Source organism: Coturnix japonica, chromosome 1, assembly GCF_001577835.2.
Source record: "Coturnix japonica isolate 7356 chromosome 1, Coturnix japonica 2.1, whole genome shotgun sequence".
In the NCBI taxonomy this organism is placed as follows: domain Eukaryota; kingdom Metazoa; phylum Chordata; class Aves; order Galliformes; family Phasianidae; genus Coturnix; species Coturnix japonica.
In genome coordinates this window covers 149,195,041-149,216,829 of record NC_029516.1, presented here as the reverse complement: position 1 = coordinate 149,216,829, position 21,789 = coordinate 149,195,041, and the positions used below count along the sequence as shown (strand labels likewise).

The window sequence follows — 21,789 nt, the reverse complement described above, 5'->3', positions numbered from 1 at the left end:
GCCACCAAACACACACATTTACTAGATCAGGTTGCCCAGGGCCCCGTCCAACCTGGTCTTGAACACCTCCAAGGACGGGGCATCCACAACCTCCCTGGGCAGCCTGTTCCAGGGCCTGACCACTCTCCTAGTGAAGAACTTCCCCCTAACATCCAACCTAAATCTTCCCTCTTTTAACTTCTGTAAAAGAAAGTAAAAGAAGTTCTGTGGTATGACTGATACTTACCAATCTTCCATAACATTGAAGGGCAACTGCTTTAATTCAACTTTAAGTATCTTCATAAGGTACAACCTCTATTAGCTGCAAAGACGAGTTGACCATATATAGCATTTAATTCGTCTTTGACAGATGTCTAAATTTTACTTGATACAGCACAAAAGTCATTGCAAGTTATACAAGGATCCATTTTGCAAGAAATAAATACCTTTTTAGTTCTTCTTCGAACACGCAACATTACTATACGTGATTAATATTTTATATTTGCAGGGGAATTGAATTTCCTGTAATCTTAAAACCTATTTTCAAGTCCATAAAAATATCCCCAACTCATCATTTTTTTGCTCATTCATTTGCATAGAGGTAATGCAGAATAGCATGTCACTTACTACCTTTCAACTAGCGTGCTCAGAAACTGAAAATACAGACTTTTTTTGGTCCTTTATTCTCCTTTCTTGCACATTATAGCAACTTGATCAGAAAATCTGTGTCTCTCCTGATAAGTTAATGTTCTTTGTCAAAAGATAGTCATCTCTAAAAGAAGAAACGTTGTATTTATTTTGGGGACAAAACTGAAATGGTTGGAAATAAAAAGAAGCCAAACAAGAGAAAGTAAGAAGCAAATCTCTAAATTGAAAGACTGTAGAAAATATCTCTCTTTTTTTGTATCAAAAAAGTACTCAGGCATAACAGTAGCCCCCTTGAATCTAGTGGGACAATGGAGTGAATGATAGTTATTATAGTTATACATTTTTGCTAATTAGCTGGGCAAAGGTAAGAAATAGGTGTGAGTGGCTCTAAGGAAGCAGCACTACTTTGAGAAGATCAGTGAGAAAGCAGCAGCAATAAAAGAAGAAACAGCACAGCATCAACAATAGTAAATTTAAACACAACTTTCTAGTTCTGAAGCTTCCCCAAAAAACACTAAAATAAGGGTTCTTATATGCAGGCATACAACTGTAACCTATAAGCTCTAAGTGGTACCATGTTTATTCCCTGTGTCACATATTATTCACATTGTTAGGATTCCCCCCTCTGAGCCTTCTCAATGCTACAAATTCCCAACACTGTGAAGCCAAGCCCCAAAACCAGATGTTCCAGTTTCCTCATTGTCTTTCTAGCCCTTTTCTGGACTCACTCCAGTATGTTCATGTTTCTTTTGTATTGGGGAGTCCAGCACTGAACTCAGCACCCACCTCAGATCAGGGATGAGCAGAGATAAAGGTTCACCTCCCATGGTAGCACTGGTCCTCATGCATCCTAGAAGGTTGTTATTCTACTTTGCTGTAAGGGTGCATTGCTGGCTTATGTTCAAATTGTCTACCAGGAATTATTTGCTTGGCCACCTTCCCTGGGGTCGAGGTGAGGTGTATTGACCTGTATTTCCCCAGATCCCTTTCTTTCTCATTTGGACATTAGTAGTAGTTTTCTTCATCTGCTGCTCTTGCCTGATTTCTGTGTGTTGGGCTGGACTGTTCTTAAGCTTGTAGGAAGTGATCCCTGAGAATCAAAGAGCTCTACTAGTCTCTTCAGTTCTGTGTCTCAAGGGATCCTGCAAAGTAGGTCTCTAAGATTCCTATAAATGAGTGAAAGCCTGCTTTCTTTAAATCCAGGGTTGTGACCCTGCTAATTGCACTAACATCTCCATGTCACTGCAGCCAAGTCTGCAACCTTTGTACTCCTTGATACATGAAAGACAGGGAGCTGTTGGAGAGGGCCCAAAGGAGAGCCACAAAGATAATCCAAGAGCTGGAGCACCTCCCCAGCGAAGACAGGCTGAGGGAGCTGGGCTTGTTCAGCCTAGAGAAAAGAAGGCCGTGGGGTGATCTAATTGCAGCCTTTGAGTACCTGAAAGGAGCCTATAAACAGGAAGGGAGCCAAATCTTTGAAAGGGTAGATAATAGCAGGACAAGGGGAATTGGTTTTAAGTTGAAGGAGGGAAGATTTAGGTTGGATATCAAGGGGGAAGTTCTTTACTATGAGAGTGGTGAGGTTCTGGAACAGGGCTGCCCAGAGATATTGTGGATGCTCCATCCCTGGAGATGTTCAAAGCCAGGTTGAATGGGGCCCTGGGCAGCCTGGTCTAGTATTAAATGTGTAGTAGGTTGGTGGCCCTGCATATGGCAGGGGGGTTGGAGCTTGATGATCCTTGAGGTCCCTTCCAACCCATTCTGTGATTCTATGATTCTATGACAAGTTTTTCCCCCTTTGTAAGCATCAGGTCCAGCAGAGCATCTCCCCTTTTCAAGCTCCTTGATCACCTCTGCGAGGATGGCATCATCAATATACCACAGTAACATGGCTTATCATTGAAAGAGCAGCAGTATTTGGCCTTTAAAGACTCTGGTCCAGGATCAATGTTGGCAAGTGTCTCTGGCAGGAATTAAGGAGAATCTAGAAATCAGATCAAAGTTTGCAAAATTGATAGCAAGAGTTTTGCTTTTATTCTTTACTACTGAGAATTTCCAAAGTACCTGCAAGTGTAGCAGCTGACCAGTGACATTAGAATGGCAAGGACTGAAGTTTCATGCTGAAGATTAAAGTTTCTGAGGTCATGCAGAGAAGGGAGTATAATTGCAAGTTATCAAGAAAATCATAAGGCGTATCATATAAAATTGGTAGAGTCAGTACTTGAGCCTTCCTGAACTGTCATGTGCATACAAATGAATAAAGAATAAATCTTTCCAGCCACTGCAGCGGGATAAGAAGCTGGAAGAGTTCATTGCTCCTAAATGCATTGGTATGTTTCTTCAATTACCGTAATACACCATAAAAGCAGAAAGAGGCTCAAGCTAATTCCTTTAAGTAACGTATTCTGAAACATTAAACAACAAAGGATGTAATGTTCTCTCTAGATAACGTAATAATTGTCTGTATGACACCTTTGGTTGATTAGGTACCACAGGGAAGTACATTATGTGAAATCCTAAGCTGGAACTAATCATGGCCTTCAGGAATTGCAAGAGTACAATTATTCCTTGAAGAAGTGGTAGAGAAGATGGCATATATGGCAAAAGGCTTTGTGAATAGTGTTAAAATAATTTATGCACAAGCAGGTCTCCTCTTTAAAAAACTGTTAAGAAAAATATATATCCATGAATTGTAAAACAGTTGTTAATATTGCCAGACCTCTCAAGGATTTTTTCCTCCTGGCCACAGTGCTGGAGGATTAGCTATAAGAGTCATAAGAGTCCTTCATTTCTGACAGCATTTGTGTAGTTTACCAGTTGATTTTGTAATTGTCTTTTCCAACAGATTTGATACCTTTTTTTAATGGTATAAAACACTCATTTGTAGTCCTGATGGTTTTTATAACTTCAGGCCTTCAAAATAGCCCTGCTTTATTATTTAGTGTTATTTTTATAACAATATAGATATGCATGGCACTCTCCAGGTATAAGAACACCCTACATGTAATATATAGCAATAATTTTCAGGCACTACTTCAAGACCTTAATATAGCAAGTTCTGGATATCAACTCAATTATGTTTTCAATTTCCACTTCCTTTAACTGAAGTAGTCTTACAGAGGTCATTTTGAAAGTAATGCCTCTTATTTATTCCCATGGAAACTACAGCAGATACAAAGAGCACAGTAACGCTGTTCAGTAGAGCACATTCTCAGCTGCAGAAGACTATTTTTCTACATAGTCACCATCATTAGCCGATCCACACGGATAAGCCGATCACAATTCTACGTGTTTCGTGATGTGACAGCTGTGCATGACCATCTAGGTCTTGTCCTTCACACTGCTGTCACCACAGCTGAAACGCACTCCCCACTGCCTCACTGTGCTCACATTCACTATTTGGTCTCCATAAACATACAGCAAGCAGCAATGAATGTAAATAGATGTCAGTCTTTTCTGCAAGGAGGAGCTGTTCAGTAACGCATTGTTGCTTCATCGTTGCTTCTCACAAGAACAGAGTAGAGGGGTCATTCTGCCCCTCTGTTTTACTCCTGTGAGTCTCATCTGGAGAACTGCATCCAGTTCTGGGGCCCCCAACACAAGAAGGACATGGAGTTGTTGGAGCAGGTCTGGAGGAGGGCCACAAAGATGTTCAGAGGACCGGAGCAACTCCACTACAAGGACATGCTGAGAGAGCTGGGCTTTTCAGCCTGGAGAAGGCTCTGGGGGGACCTTTTAGTGGCCTTCCAGTACCTGAAGGGAGACTACAGGAAAGCTGGGGAGGGACTTTTTATATGAGCAAGTAGTAACAGGACAAGGGGAAATAGCTTAAAAGTGGAAGAGGGTATGCTTAGACTAGATATTAGGAAGACATTTTTTTACTGTGAGGGTGGTAAGACACTGGAACAGGTTGCCCAAAGAGGCTGTGGATGCCCCTTCCCTGGAGCTGTGCAAGACCAGGCTGGATGGGGCTGCGAGCAACCTGGTGTAGAGGGAGGTGTCCCTGCCTACAGCAGGGACTTGGAGCTGTGTGATCCTAAAGGTGCCTTCCAACCCAAACCATTCTATGATTCTGTGATTCATATATACTTCCATGTCTGATTCTATTTTGTCAGACTGCCCGTCTGCTGCCATCTGTCACACAACAACAAAATGTAATGGAATATGGGTAGGAAGGTTCAGCCTCTACTGCCATATTACCAACATCTGCCTCTGACATTGTGAGCCAACATAATAAAATAGAAGGCATTATTTTTGGAGCAGCTCTGATAGATTAGGGAGTGATGGACTTGCTCCAGCACTGGAGGATACTTCAGAGAAAGCAAGGGTCAGTTTTCTTTCAGAGAGTGGAAGGTGATATGTTATGATAGGTACTGCCCATTTCAGCTTTTTACAGTAAAATGGGAAGTGTGCGCAGCATTTTACATCTCCTAAATAGATTACCCAAAATATGCACACACACATGTTAATGCAGATGACATTCTTTCTGCTGGGCTTGACAAATTCCAGTTCTACATCCAAACAAGAATAAACCTTGGCCCTGTGTAACACTTTGCCCTCCTTCTGGGGCTCTCTCTCCAGGGAGCAGTGAAATTTCCCTTTTCAGCATCCTGAGCTGTAACAATTAGTGCTATAAACCTTGCAGAACACACTGTCCTCGCAACAGAGCAGTCTTGCTCCTCACAGAATGTGTTATGTGAAGTGCATAAAACTGTATCCCAAAACCAATGTGATACTACAGCATTCGTTCTTATTAATATTTTATGGTTTTGGTCTACAGTGAGCTCAGGTATTTTTCTTGCCATAAACGTGTTTCAGTTCAAGTATTTTAGAAGTAGAGCTGAATATTACTATGTTTTTTAGTTTTAAGGTTTTCCATTCGTGACTAATGGTACAAGCAGCTAGAGCACTGAACCAGAAGAAACCTTGGTAAAGTAAAAAATGCATAGTTAAAAATTCAATTTCCAATTTGCCACCGCAGTATAAAAACACTCTATGCAATGCTAATTATAGATATGTTCCCGTGTGTATTTGCCATTCCTTTGTCATATCCCTAAAATATAAAGCGATATTCCCAATGATCAATTACACATAGGTGCTGTGTAGTGCATTTGGCTGCATGCCATTCTGTACTTAGCCAAAACAGCAGGCGAAAATCTATGTTTGTGAACCCTTGAGTATTGTGTTCTGCTGTAGGACTAAGTATTTCAGCTGACAGCAAAAGTAAAAGCAGTACCATTTGCTGAATCCTGGAAAAAAGAAAATAGGAGAGCTGGGCTGTAGTAAATCTAGCCTGTGCTGTCTTTCTCTCTTAAAAGTCCCCTGCAATTGGAAGCTTTTCTTCCAACTTCAGGCTTCTAGTCTCTCTGGATTAAATGAAGATCTTAACTCTTAATTAAAAGTGCCTATAGTTGTGAGAAACAACAAGAAAAAAAAAGACCTTCAAAATGGGGAAGCTTTAAATCTGGAAATCAGGAGTGAAATAATGAGGAGTAAATAGTTGTTTTCCGGGAAGGAGTAGTAGGGGCCTGACTGTATTATAAATATTTCTTTTGTTTTTCTTTTTTAATACTATTTGTTCAGTCAGTCTACCTTTTGTGCAGCACAGCTGTCCAACTAACCAAAGCTTTTGCAGAAATTATTGCTAAGGCATCACAGTCTCCACACAGTCTGGGCACTTGAACCATGTTTCTTCAGGTAGGTTTTTCATGTAAGAAGACATTTAAGTCTCCTTGGCAGAGGAACTGGGGCCAGGATTTTCACTCTCCACGTCATCTTCTGTACCACCTGGAAGCTTGCACGGCATGAACATATTAAAAACAAGAGGCTGCAGGTTCACTGCCTTTTCTTATTCTTTGCATCTTGAGCATAGTTCTTTACTTTCTCTATGCATTGTTTCAGCTGGCATGTCTTCTCTTTCGATTCCGCAGTGTCCATACAGTTGCAGTAATTCAACTCTCCCTGCAGAGTCCAACAAATCTTGGCCTTTATGTACGATGCCATGCCCACTCCTTCCTTCTCCATCTGCTTCTGCTTTCTCAGAGTCCTCTCACAGATCCTCAGGTTCTGTTCCATCTCTGAGTACAGCTCTTCCAGGCACTGTGTGGTGTAGGACACAGACTGATCCTCAAAGTCCTCTAGGGAAATATGCTTACAGAACTGAGGGTGCACTCATCGCCAAACTCATCCTCCAGAAGAGGAAGCTCAGGCCTTATTGCTCTCTATAACTACCTGAAGGGAGGTTGTAGTGAGCTGGCGGTCAGCCTCTTCTCTCATGTAACTGGTGATAGGACTAGAGGGAATGGCTTCAAGCTGTGCCAGGGGAGGTTCAGGCTGGAAGTTAGGAAACGTTGCTTCTCTGAAAGAGTGCTCAGGCAGTGGAATGGGCTGCCCAGGGAGGTGGTGGAGTCATCGACCCTGGAGGTGTTCAAGGAACGTTTGGATGTTGCGTTTAGGGACATGGCTTAGTGAGAACTGTTTGTGATAGGCAGATGGTTGGACTGGGTTATCTTGTAGGTCTAAAGGACTGACAGTTCCAGGACTATGGGAAATGGATCCAAGTTGAAGGAGGGAAGATTTAGGTTGGATGTTAGGGGGAAGTTCTTTACTAGGAGAGTGGTTAGGCCCTGGAACAAGCTGCCCAGGGAGGTTGTGGATGCCCCGTCCTTGGAGGTGTTCAAGGCCAGGTTGGACGGGGCCCTGGGCAACCTGATCTAGTAAATGTGTATGTTTGGTGGCCCTGCCAGGCAGGGGGCTTGGAACTACATGATCCTTGATGTCCCTTCCAACCCGGGTCATTCTGTGATTCTATGTGTATTTGATTCCAACCTTAGTAATTCTGTGATTCTGTTTTGCAAGTTTTGTCCTATTTGACATTCCCCCAAAAGGATAAAGTTGCTGACCAGGACTGTGAGTATTCTTTGTAGAGAGAAAGGATCACTGATATTTCTCGATTTTGGTGTAGTTTGTGGTACTGCTTAAATGTAAGTAATGGTTCAATACAGAGTGTTCCTCTCCAGAAATTTTGTTATATCATTGTAATTTCACAACAAGCACAGTTCAGGGAATGAATGTAGTGATTCTTAATGTTTTCTATCGCCACTGCGGAGACTTCTCAATTTAAAAGAGATCGTTTTCTATTGAATACCTTTCTCTTGCAAAGTAGGGGGGAAAATGCTAATAGTGAAAGGATCAGCTGTACAGAAAAATAAATAAATAAATAAATAATACAAAATGATTTTTAGTCATGGTAAGGTTACTCTCTATACTTATAGATCTCTTTATTATACTCTCTAGATTTACTCTCTATTCTTCTCCTGCCTAGAATGTTCTCATTTTGGTAGTCCTTCCTTCCCCTGTTTGCTTCAAGAGACTTCTATGCTACACAGTAAATAATTTATGTTAAAATTTAAAAAAACTCTTTTTGCCCTTCTTTTTTTAATTAAGTGCAGTCAGATCATGTGTGCTTGGCTCTGGTGTAAACCACGTGCTCTCAAGCCTTCAGTGACTGCCTGAAGACTCTGCCGTAAAGTAAGCAGACATTTTCTCTGCCTATTATCAATGGGAGTGCCATGAAAAGTTGGAGGGAGAAAGCTGATGAAGAAAATTCTGAGAACACTCAGCAGATGGGTTCACAGAGACCTATACCAAAATGGTATAGAAGTTAGTGAAAAACCTGTCCACGCCTTGCCATTAGAGGAAACTGCTATCATTCACCAAAGACAGACTGGGAAGTGACCACTATTCCCACTTATTCACAATTAATTGGCTGATTTTGCTAATAATGTGGTATAGGGATTGTTCTACTGTTAGAAGATTGATGTACCATTTGAAGAAGACTAAATTATCCTGTTTCTTCTAGAACTCAGAAAACTGAGTAAGTAGAGGTTAGTCTGTAAATGTTGTGGGCCAGTAGACTTGGCCTCTGTATATCTCCCATGGGCAGGACGAGCAAAGTGAGAATCTGAAAGAACTAAATGGCAGATGTGACAGAAAGGAAAAGCTACTCTCCGTAACTTCTGGGGTTTGTTACTCTACTGAAATACATAAAAAGTGAGAACCTCTTGCAGCATGTGTACACACAAACTGAAGCATGAAGGGTGAGCTGTATGAGATGAGGCCCAGGTCTGCCTTGTCCTAGACACAGCTGCTTTCAGCTAGTTCCACAGTGGACCCACTGTAGGACACGGTTGAGCCCATCATCCAAGCATGATGGATCAGGTTCACTCCTGAAGGGCAGCTGACTGAGAGTAAGCTTATACTAAAGAAGGTACTTCCCAGAATGAGTGCAATATGTGAATGAACCCACATCAGAGAAGACTCACCCCCAAAGGGACTGCTGGCCATGGAAGATACAGAAAGGAACACAGGAAATTTGTGAGAAACACAGAAAGGCAGAGAGAAACTGCTATATACAGACCCTGACCTCTTCTCTCACTGAATGTGCTAGATGTTACCTGCAATGTAATAGTAACAGAAGGAGTGTGGAGAGGTGACTAGCCCAAAGGATTAAGCAGAGACTAGAACAGGAGACAAGAGGGCTGTGGAAGTTGGAGAAGAGTGTTTTCCCAAAGTACTTAAATGTTTTTCTTGGTTTTCCAGTACTGAAATTAGTAATTAAATACTGATGCTAATTTGCAACAAATTAAGTTAGTTTGGATTGTCCAATACAGAGATAATATAAGAGATAAAATACCACTGCAAGTGGGAAGTGGTCCCTTTCTTTGAGCAATGTACATGTAACCTGTTTAGATTCTGTAGTCATTGCTTGCAGCCAAAACTTTCTCCATTTCAGCAGGAAACAGTTACTGGATCTGATTTTTACATAACAATATGGGATAAAAGATTCAGCAGCAGTGTGCATTAATTATAATCAATTTTGGTAATTAAATTTGTGTCGTTAAGACATAAATCTGCATGGATTAAGAAGAATCCAGATGTTAGAGCTGGATTTTTACTAACTAGGATGCCTGTAGGCACAGCTGTTATCCCACAAATCTTTGCATTCCTCAGACGTGACTTTCCAAACACTTGCTCTGCACCTCATGTGTTAAGAGATCTTCCTCAGGAAAGCTGTACCTGGCAGCACACATGAAGCAGAATAAGCAAGTCTCCAGTTTCCTAACAGCCTGAACACCCTCCTGTACAACTAGGAGGATAATTCAGGTTTTCAGGTGCCTTAAATCTAGTTTCCCAGCCACTATCCCGGCCAAAACATTTGAATTCTCTGGAAAGACCTGAAGAGAATAAATCCACACAACTATTCTGAGGCTATGAAGCCCTTTGCTCTTACAGCAATTCCTAAAGACATCTGGCAGAAGAGACACACTTTCCCAGACCTTGGAACACCCTGAAACAAGATACCTTCTTAATGCTGGCTATTGGCAATAATAGGAGAAGTCTCACAGCTAAGACCCAGCAATGTTTTACAGATCAGACTTAACCTGTCTACAGTATACAGCTTTAAGCAGTGTGGAGGAAGAAGGACTGTGCACTCCTCTGGCCTCTCAGTTTCCAAAGTAGGACAGGCTGTGTGAGCAACCACAGTTAAGTAATGACCAAGGAACGTGTAAGGACATGTAGCATCTATCCCCCCATTTGTGCCAGGTCTGTGACTCACTGTGTGGCATTCTATCTTGCTACACTGTAAGTATGTGTAACCTGTAAGACCTTGACTGTTTGGCCAGTCAGAAAACCTGGTCACAGAACGGTTTTTTTTCAGTGTAGCTTGAGGACAAAAAGTGACAGTGTCTGCATGTATGGAACTGGATTACCTTAGCTCCATTGCATAAAGTTGCATTAGTTTGGTTTTCTTGGATTAGGAGCTGCCAAGCATCTTTATTTTATTTTATTTTTATAAGAATTGGTTCTAGTTTTCACCAGCCCTTCGGATTCCACTTTACCTCATCTGATTGGTACTACAGTGTTCTAATGGGATCTGCATCTATGCATAAGAAGATTGTATATTTTTTCTTATTTCATGGTTTAGAATTAGAAAGACAGAAGTAAAAACTTCTGACTAAGCAGAACTGAAAGACAGCACTGCAGTTTTGTACGATCATTGCCTTAGGATTTATCAGTTAGTTTTTAGTTTCACTTTCATCTTCCTACATAAACTCCTGCAAGGTTTAAGTCAACAAAAAACCTAGAGCTGTTCATCCCCTCTCATAGAGAATTTGAAGTGCTAGTGTAAAAAATTTGCTGTGAATATGGCTACCAGTGAGATTTCCCCTTACTTATGATGAATCAGTCTATTCAGAGATTGCACAAAATCTTGTCTGTTTTATTTGCACAAATCAGCTTTCCAGTCAGCCAATGACTCCGCCTCTAGACATACACAGTACTGTGGTTTAGATGATCCTGTCGATGTTCAGCTGGAGGATTATGCACAAAGTCCATCTAGGGGTGGGACTTAAAAGGAATTGAAACTGAAATAAAGGAACTTAGTTCAGAGCTTTTCCCTAGCCTTAGCTGCAGTCCTCCTTTCTGACAAGTATGTCTGGAGTCAGAGGGTGGAGGGAAGGCAGTTCATATGGGATGGCAGGAGGTACAGGACAGCGGCCACTTCCAGCTCCCCATTTAGGACAAAAGGTAATGGTCTTAAATTGCAGAGGAGATTAAAGTTTAAAATTAGAAAAAATTTCTTCTCAGAAAGAGGTATTGGAACAGGCTGACCAGGGAGGTGGCGGAGTCAGCATCTCTGGGAGTGTTCAAGAAACATGTAGATGTGGCACTGAGAGACATGGTTTAGTGGGCATGGAGATGATGGATTGATAGTTAAACTTGGTGATCTTAGTAGTCTTTTCCAACGTTCATGATTCTATGGTTTCACCCTCAGGGTTACCTCGGGGCTAATAGCAATCAGACAGAGGAGGCTGGAAATTCCCAGCAGCTGATGAGGTCTGGAGAAGAGACAAGGAACCAACCATCAACTTACCAACAACAGCAAGAGCAGCAGTAAGTAGAAAGGAGCTTCACTGATACAGAGGTGTTGTTTGCATTGGGTGCCTGTTCTCCACCTTAATCAAAGTGTACACCCATAAATGTAGAAATTCTTTATAGAGAGACTGTGAAAGGGACTGAGCACATAAGCAACACATTCTCCTGCTCTTGGAGAAGCCCACCTATGAGCAGTGCTTTCTAATTGGGACCTGAGGTCTTCTAACAGGTTTTGTGATAGTATGGTTTACCCCTGGGGCTGCTTGAATGTGGTGTGTGTTCTGATAGCATTGGCAGTGCACGCAACAACAGCATCTGGTTCTGTACTTTCGATATTGCTGTACACAGCATCTGTTTCTTGGAATCTTTTTCTAACCAGAATTTCAAATCACCTCCCTGTTTTCTCTCTACTAATATTTCATCCTGAGAAGTCTCAAAATACTTCCTTTTGGCTGAGGAGATGGATGTAGGCTCTGTTCCAGCACTGATCTGAATGCAATCCAGAACACAGAACAGCTTCTATTCTGACAACTTCATGCTGACAAAAGTAAAACCAAAGCTTCCTATCATTTTAAGTTTTATTGGCATCTATGTTCTGTCCATCTCTTTTTTTTGAGTGTGTGTGTGACAATCTCTTATACCTAGTATAAGCTCTAGCTTACAGTTATAGTACAGAATAGAAATTTTCAGTAGCATGTGTACTTTGTGAACATGTGCTTAGTCGACTAAAGGTAATTATTTACAGTTCTTTTTCCCCAAATAGCTTTTTCTAAGCTGTTAGTAACGCTGCATGTAGTGCTATTATTGTGCACTGAGTTTGCTTAGCTTGCTTTTTTCCCCAGTCTTTCAGAGTGCAGCTGACAGAAACTGGCCCCGCCTTCTAAAAGCTATTTCAGTTTCCTTTCCTATCTTTCTCTAAGAAGAAGGTGGAACCACTCTTTGCAAGAGCTGTCTGCCCGCTGATCATAAGCTTCAATCAGGAGCTTACCATGGTAACCCATGGTGGTCTACTAGGTAGTAATGATACGTAGACTACTAAGAGCTGAGCTGCTGTGAAATCTGTGGATATTTTAACACCTTACTTTCAGCAAAGAAAACCACCATTCCTGAATTAAAGCCTGTATTTATTTTGTGCTACTTCCAAGCATGAAAATTCCTGTCTTGCTTTCCTCCACACTGCTGTATATCCACAGTACAGTGAGAACACCTTAGCTACTAGTCCTATGTTTTCTTTCTTTCCTTATTTCTTCCTTTTTCTCTCCCTCCCTTCCTCTCCTTTCTTTCCTACCTTTCCATCCTTTCCTTTCTTCCTTCCTTCCTGTCCTCCTTTTTGTCTTTCTTTTTCCTGGGGGTGGTGAGTGGAACTTTTCCCGTGGGTGTAACTGTTTTTGCCCAAAATTTGATCTGGGGTTCAACCCTGTGGTAAAAGATAGGTATGTGCTTAATTATTTGGTTAGACTGAGCTCCAAATATATTCATATAGATTGTGACCAAATGATTGACTCCTCTGTAAAACCAAATAAACTCTTGGGGAAGAATAATTAAAAGCCTTGTTTCCTGTTTTGTCTTTATATAATGCTTGCAAAGAGAAAACTGATACATATTTACTACAAGGATTGAACAAATATTTTTCACTGTATGATATGAAGGATTCTATGTGTCTTCATAAGATGAAAGAAAGAATTCATTCTGAAACAGGAGTGTACAAATTAAAGTCTCCAGTAGTTTGAAGGTAATGAGAAAGAGGATGGGAAAAAAAGGTGGGATCAAAGAGCAACCACTCAATACAAGAGGTAAACAAGCACTTAAAAAAGTGAACAACACTAGGGTTTCTTATCTACTCGAGGAAAAGAGCAGCAAAGTGAGTAAAGGGACAAGAAAATAAGACCTACAAGGAGCAGCTGTGGAGACTATTTAGTCCCGAGAAGAAGAGACTGAGGGGAGACCCCATCAATCTCTACAGCTACCTGAAAGGAGGTAGCAGCAAGAAGGCCTTTGGTCTCTTTTTTCAAGTAACAAGTGACAGGACACAAGGTAGTGTCCTCGAGTTGAGACAGAGGAGGTTTAGATTGAAAGTCAGGAAGAATGTTTTCATGGAGAGGGTGGTTAGGCATTGGAATAGGCTGCACAAGGATGTGGTGCAACCCCTAAAACTGTGTGTATTAAAGAGTCATGAATGCGGCAGTAAGGGACATATATAGCTTAGTAGTGGGATTTGGTAGGTCAAACAGATGGTTAGGTTTGATCTTAGAGGTCTTTTTGAACCTACATGATTCTACAATTCTGTGAATGGGATGAAGATGGATTAAATTAGTAGAAGGTATTAGAAATGCTGAAGCTGACAAGGAGAGACCTCTATTCTTGAAACAAAAACTATAACATTCATTTTTATTTTTTTGCTATTGCTAAACTAAGTTACAAACATGCTCTCAAAATAGCCCAAGATTTTAGGCTTTGGGATAGCAAAGAGTTGAACAGAGAAGTTTCAGAGCTCGTGTTGTAGGTTGTCAGAAGAAGAAAAGATGAACCTTGAAGGCTTTCTGATATGTGCGCTGTACAGGAAACATGATGGGCACAAGAAAGATAATTATTTGCCAAGAAGTGGCTCTATTCCAACTGATGTGTTGCTCACTATTTTCTGGAAACAGCCAGGATCTGGTTTTGCTGACAGAAAGGAATCTGAGCCTCTGTTGAAGCTTGTGAATGAGTAGATTAGGTGTGTTGTTTTCCGAGATGTCTTGGGCAGTGCTTTGGAGTGCCTGGAAGTGAGAAAACGCCTTAGTAGTGTTTTAGTGTGGGATTAGGTGATGTTTCATGCCACTTGGACTCGCAAAATACATGTGGGACATGAAATGTTATAGCCTCACCCAGGAGCTGAGATTCAAATTCGACTCATTCAAAAAAAGTGCAAGATGGGCAACTGGTATTAGATGGTAATTCTTCTCTTGCTTTAGAAAAGCCCTTGTATAATAAGCCCTTGTATATGGCTGAAAAGTGATAATAAAGTGGTTCTAATTAAGTTATGAAAAATACTTGTTCAAATGAAAAATTGAAATTAAACTTTGCATATTGTTCCCTCCAGTTCTGTGCAAGATATGGCTTCAGGCTATAGAGGAAAAAACCTACCACGATGACAAGTGCTTGAATCTGCTTGCATTTAAGTTACTTCACTTTGTCTGCTAAGTACCATGAAATTAATTTGTAGAAAGTGATTTCCCAAGTTGTCCCTGTTCATATCTATTCAGAAACAAATGTCTGCACTGAAGAAAAGGTGGAGAAAATTGGACAAATTAGAGGCTGAACAATAGCTGGCATCTGAAAAAATAAATAAAATAAAATTGTGATTGTCCATCTCCCCATTCAGGAACATCATCCTGTCCTTGGCATCTTTAAACCTGGAAATGATATCAGTTCTGTTAAAATATATTTATTAATAAAAAAATCGAATTCAAAGTAATACAATGTGAAGATATACCATCATACTGCTGCTAATAGCCCCTTATCCACCAATGTGAAAGGAGAACTGTTACTGGAATGCTTGACTTGAATAATTTTGTTCTTTGACTGCAGAAGCCAAATATATCGTGGCTTTCTTTCCTTCTTTTTCAGATCTTCACAGTGAATTAAAAAAAAAATAATAAAATCTGTAATGTAGTTCCTCTGTAGCTCACGGAGTGTCTGTCCTTAGCATTTCTTTTGAAATCTTTTATTTTCTTTTACAATATGGAATTTCTTCTTGTTATAGCTCCAAATTAGCCTACTAAACTGGTGGAGAATCCTTCTCAAAGTTCTCCTTTTGCCCACTGGTGGGAGTTGTAGATGTATAATCTGAATTAGAAACAATTTGTTTAGAATTCATCGCTGTATATGCTGCATGGAAAAGAAGTCTCCTATTTCTGTATCTTTCCAGGTAAAGTACTAGTCATTGCAGCCCAGCAAGGCAATTCAGAGATGCCTGACTTTGGTGTCTCAGGTAGCCAGCCTTACCTCCAGCCAAACGTTCAAGGCTGAGACCAAGTAGGAGAATAACTGCGCAATGAGATTTAGAGATTGCTGTGCACATCATGTGTGTAGGGGTGTGAGGAAGGAAGTTCTTCTAACTTTATATTAGAAGACATTCTAGGCAGAGCTTAATTTGTGTCAGATTTGACGTGCATCTCTTTTCTCTCAGAGAGTGGTCAGGCACTGGAATGGCTGCCCAGGGAGGTGGTGGAGTCGCCATTCCTGGCAGAGTTCAAGAGGCGTCTGGACAGGGAGCTAGGAGATATGGTTTAGTGGTTTTCTGTAGATATGGTAAAGGGAGGACAGTTGGACTAGATGATCTTATAGGTCCTTTCCAACCTTGTGATTCTATGATTCTATGAAGAGCTGTGGTAAGAAAACTAATACATGATCAGGGGCAATAAGAGGACAAGTACAGTACTGAAGGGTGAGAGGAAGAGGAAGCATATTATTCTCTGAATATTGTTGAAAAAGAAGTGGCAGAAGTGGGGGTGAACATTCCACTGGCTTAGCTCTTAATCTTCCTGTGGTAGTCTGATCTGCTCAGCTCTCCAGGCACGCTGGCTAACACAAGAAGTGGCGCATGGACACCTCTGCTGTGGTTTACTCTTCTCAGTGTTGATGCTGCCAAGCCCAGTGTCTGGCTTGTTTTAGTAGGGATACTCAGTGTTTTGGATTTCCAGGTGTTCCAGCTGGTTCTGGCGTGCTCGCCACATTCCTGGCACTGCACTGCACTAAGGCAACTGAACAGATTTGGGATCTGCAGATGGTATAAACAGAATCCAACTTCATGAACCTTTTGGGCTCCAGTGCTTTCTTTCTATTTATGTGGGTTGAAAAAAGACTTTCAAGATTCCCAGGTCCAACCGTTAGCCTGACCTACTGAATCCCATTACTAAGCCACATCCCGTACTGTCCTGTACACACACCTCTTAAATACATCCAGGGATAGAGCTGCACCACCTCCCTGAGCAGCCTGTTCTCATGTTTGACCATTCTCTCAGAGAAGAAATTCTTCCTGGTTTTCAATCTAAGCCACCTCTGGGGCAATATGAGGCTGTTACCTCATGTCCTATAACTTGTTATCTGAGAACAGGGACCAACAGCCTCTTCACTGCCAGCTCCTTTCAGGTAACTGTAGAAAGCAATGAGATCTTTCTTCAGCTTCCTCCAGACTAAATATATTTTCCTCAGCTTCTCCTCATAGATCTGGTTTCCTAGTCTTCTCACCCAATTCGTTTTTCAGCCTCACAGTCACAACAGACTATCTCTGTTGTTTTAATCTGCCCACAAGTGTATGCACACAACAAAGCTGTGCTGCAAGCCGAGTCTAGGCTGTGAGCTACCCTTTGGCTGCTGGTTTGATCCATTGCTGTGACAATTTCCTTGCAGCTTTTGAAGGTGGCTGAGATCGTCTTGCAGCACTGATGGGTTTACTGCACCAAATGGGTTGATGGGTGAAGCACCTGCCGTTCTTCCTGAGCTGCTGTCATATACCAAGCCCAAAGCAAGCTGCTGAGTCTAAGCTCCATCTTAACTCTTAGAAATTCAGTTCTGAGTTTTGGTTTTACTCTTTGGACCAGTTTTTAATTTCAAGAAGTTCTCAGTTTTTGTGTATTAGAGTTGATATTCACGTGCACATCTGTAGTTTTAGTGCTAATTTCTGACTCAAGCCTTCTCTTTAATCTTCCCCTGCTGCTTTTTTCCTTCTCACTTATTCCCAGTACAGGTTCAGGATATAACCTTTTGCTTTATCCTTAGGCCTCACTGTGTCAAAAATGTTGGTGTTTTAATGAAAGCTTTAGCTAAACAGAGGGACCAGGTACAGAACTAAGTTATCCTAATTCTCTGAGTTTCCAGACTTCAGCTGAGCTGCAGCAATAAAGTGCTCTCCTAGCCTGTAGCAACCACAGGACTAAACCCATGAACACAGATTTTTGTGATAAACATTTTTTGCTAAAGCAGTTTATTTTCAGTCTCTCATGTTAAGAGTGCTAGCATTATTCAGGCAGCATATAATGTTAAGCCTCACTAATTCACTTTTGCTTCTGAGCTGTGAACTGGTAAGATGCTGTTGCTCATAAAAATGGAAAGCCAGAACCCCAAACCAACACATGAGAACTGTACACCTCCCGGGCATCAAGAATGTTGCACAACAAATCTGTTGCTAGGGCTGCTGGTTATTGTTAGCATCTGCCTGCCCATGTACAGCAAATCACAAATACCAAGAGTACAGTTTCTGTCTGCTCAATGGGGTTTGGAGTCCTGTAGCCTACTGATTTGGCAGCTTCCATGGTGCTTAGCAGAATATGGCTGTTCCATGAGGTGTAGCACCAGAATAGGCTCTCCAGTAAGGTGGTTGAGTCACCATCCCTGGATGTGTTTAAAAACCATTTGGACGTGGTGCTCAGGGACATGATTTAGCAGGGGGTTGATAGAGTCAGGGTAGTATGTTGGACTTGATGATCTTTACGGTCATTTCCAACCTGAGCAATTCTATGTTTCCATGATTCTATAGGAGCATCGGTGAGAATAACAGTTTGTGGTGGCACTGACTTCACTGTTCCTAATACTCAGATGCAGAGTTCACTGTGGCTTGTATTTGACGAAGAATGTGATTGTCCTTGGGCAGTTTGTTCCTTTTTTTCCCCTCTTAAAGTCAGTTATTAATGTATTATTTAATACAGTATTTCATCTGTATCTTTCCCATAATAAGTTAAGCATACATTTAAAGCACGTGTTGCGGAAAGAGGAAAAGATTTGCTCAGACATGCCCATACAACATGTGTGAGTACATGTCTACATGCCTGTGTATTTTTCCCTTGTGATTCTCTCTTCACTGACTACTGAATATAAAGGATCCTTTTCCTTTCAGTGGTTCATATGCAGATGATTGCGCTGGCTCCCTTGAGTCCTTCCTCTGGGCTGAACTTGCCCATTTTTTCCCCAGGCTTTAGTCATTTGTGTTGCTCTCCCTTACATGCTCCTTGGTTTCTGGCTCTTATTGAATGCAGGCAGTGCATTGCACAGCAGAGCGAAATATTTAGCTTTCAACTTTGTGGTATTCATGTACTGATGTGCCAGCAGTGTAAAACGCGGTGGAACTGGAAAGAGTTTATAACAGCCATTACTTTTGTAACTCTTTAAACTATTTCACACTTCATTTGGAAGGCTCCCCGGTGGTAGCTGGAGTGGGCTTGAGGAAAAACTGAAGAGCACAGCTCTGCAAAAAACGTTATAGTTGAACTGCAGTTCCCGTGCGTTTGTTCAACTTTAGAAACAATCAATTTTATACAAACCTAAAGGAAAGTAGAGCAAACGCTTCTGTGGCCTGCACCCTTGAAAATACTGAAGACTAGTCTTTAAGCAGCATAAATTAAATGTGTTGAGTTACCTGTCAGCTTATGAATTTAAGATGGCAGACGTAGTGTTCTCTGTGTTGATGATAATTCCAACTGTAAACTATCCTGGCCAATTTTCTGTATATGGTTCTCCTGACTGAAAGATCTTTCTGTCTAATTGTATATATTGGTAAAGAGATAATAATCCTTTGGTGACTGTGCATTGTCGTACTAGGTTATATATACAATCTGAGTAATTAGCAAATATGTTCCTCTTTTCTGTGGAGAATGTAAACCAAATAAAACCTCCCCTATTCGCCATGACTTGCATCTTTTTATTTATAAAATAATTATCTCTCAAAGATAAACTTTAGCCGTAGTAAGAACATAAGAACCAGCATTTGGAAACCAGATAAGTTAAATTCTCTGATGTCTTTTCTGCTAGTGGATTATGTAGGACTTCATAACTAACATTCTAACTCTTCCTTTCCCTGATCCCAGTACCCAAAGTTAAGCTCTTAATTGTCTATCTTTCCAGAGAAACAAAGGTGAATACTATCAAATTAGATAAGATTACTTATGGTATGTTTTTGTTTTTTTTTAAGTTGGACTTAAACAAAGCATATCTATATATAAACACTAGGTTTTAAATACTAGAAAACGGAAATTTGATATTCTGTTCTTCCTTTCCTTCCCCTGCAGGAGACTTGAGATCTTCATTTTGTTTGAACTTTATTTTTGTTCCAGTAACATGGAAATGAAACTGGCCTTTAAACAAGCACTTTTAACCACAGTGGCTCTTACTTTGCTCTTTGGAAAACAGAGCTGAGCTTTCTCTTTCAGTAAGTGTAGTTCTGTGTTGCTGCTCTCACCTCTATCTCTTTCATAAACTGATTAATCTTTGCTATATTTCATGTGCCATCCTTTTGAACTCCTGGATAATGGCCATGTTCTGTTATCAGAAAAGTGGCCCCCTGGACTTGAAGCCTTCTAGACAAAGAGCAAAAGCAGACAAAGGAAATGAATCATTGCTCAAAGGTTTGATTTGATGTCATGATTCTTAAACATGTGCAGACACACAGAGTTGTTGTCTTTTTAATTGGATTTCTAATGTAGAAAAAAGTCTTTTAAGGTATCAAAGTACATCTGATGACATAAAAACTGATTTGCAACATAAGAGATTTGGATGTCTTAAATGTGCTGATATATTTTTTGGAGGAAAAGCATGTAGTCTTGAAACAACAATTCCAGACATTTTTTTCAGTGGCAAAGTAAGAATACTGTGAAACGTATGTACATTTTTTTTTTGTGTATGAACTGGAGATAAATGTGGTATTAATATTTGAAACAACTAAGAAAAAAACACAAAGCACTAAAAATTCTTGCATCTGATAAACTGTATAACAGTTTGTGTGGGTAATTTAAGGTAAATTCTATAAGCTGCTATTCAGTCAAACAAAGGGAAATCTGAAAAACCATCAAAACATGTTAAGTTATATCATGCACAGGAAGACAGGTTGTCAAAACATCTTTTAAGTAACAGTTGAAATTATACAATGAATGCTGTAGGGGCCCTCTGTATGTCTGCAGCTCAGTGGAGATGCCAGTATTGGTCTCACTGGGCACCAGAGTAAGTTGGAAAGCAGGGAAGGGACCACATTAAGTGGCACCATTAAAGCTCACAGCTTAATCTTCACTAATTTAATCTCATAAATTAATCCACATCATCCTAGACAAAGTCTTCAAAGAAAAACAAGTAATTGGACGTAAATACTTTCCTCCCCAAACTCTGAATTACAGTGATATGACAGTGGACAGCTTTTTGCCCTTTGATCTCTGCATGATTTTCATTCCACTTTGTAGGCTGTGTTTCAGACTTCCTTCTCTCATTACTTTTCCAGAGCCAGCTGAGCTCTCCTTGCTTCCTAGCTTGTCCTCTAGCCACCCCCCGTGGCCCTTTTCTTTTTTAAAGGGCTCAGTATTCATCCCTCATTATTCTTTGTTTTCTGCCCTTATTCTTCTGCCTTCCCCATGATAACATGAAATAAAATACCAGTGCAGATAAAACCATGCTGAATACTGTAGAGATGTGAGTGTACTCTGCTATGTGGAGCAACCACTGCTCCATGCAGACCTGGTGAATCTGCACCCTTGAGGTTTTGCTTTTGCTGAACTGGAGCACTGACAATGTATACTTCTATCCACACAATATACTGTGTAGATAAAAAACGTTTCCTCCAAGTGGAACTGACATGCTTTCATCACTCATTTGATCAACTCCAGTCTCTAATACACTCCAAAGCCTGTTCTGTTTCTTTGTTGTCACATTAGATTGATAGCTCTTTGAGTCAGTAACTGTGTTTTGAATTCAGCCTAACAAAACAGGTCCTCTGCCCTTGTTCAGTGAGTTACACCTTAGGTATGACAGTAAAATAAATATGCCCAAAGAATTCCTGGTGCCAGACAAACACAAGTGTGACAAGGAAACCGAGGCTTGATCTGGTCAAGTCACATAAGACCATGACAAAGAACAGGACTTTGTTCACACCTTTAACAACTCTTTGACAGACTTACTAAATGCATGAGATGCCCAAGTGCCTTTGAGGTATGGGGTAGGGTAGCCAACACAAATGCTCTTCCCTATAGATTGTAGTCTTCCTCTGTGCTTGAGCAATCTGTGCTGGAAGGCACTGATAGCCATTTTGGGGAAGTAGTCCTCTATTTCTTGGCTTGAGGAAGCCATTTGGTTTGTAATGGCTGAGATTTGAAGTCTGCAGTCTAGAGTGAGACTTTAATAAGAAAAGTAAAATCTATACTAAAAGTTTCTGAAAATTTTATCTTTGGTGTTTGCTGTTAACTCCAAATATATTCTTGAAGAGCT

General features: G+C 40.7%; 1 protein-coding gene across 1 annotated transcript in view; it reads left to right on the top strand.

Annotated features, from left to right (window-relative positions):
- The first annotated feature begins 11,002 nt into the window (after positions 1–11,002).
- EPSTI1 (epithelial stromal interaction 1) overlaps positions 11,003–21,789 on the top strand; it is a 46,742-nt gene continuing 35,955 nt past the window's right edge. The window contains 2 exon segments of the mRNA XM_015851738.1: positions 11,003–11,217; positions 11,465–11,583. Coding sequence (XP_015707224.1) covers positions 11,122–11,217; positions 11,465–11,583 — 215 coding nt within the window. The 5' untranslated portion in view covers positions 11,003–11,121.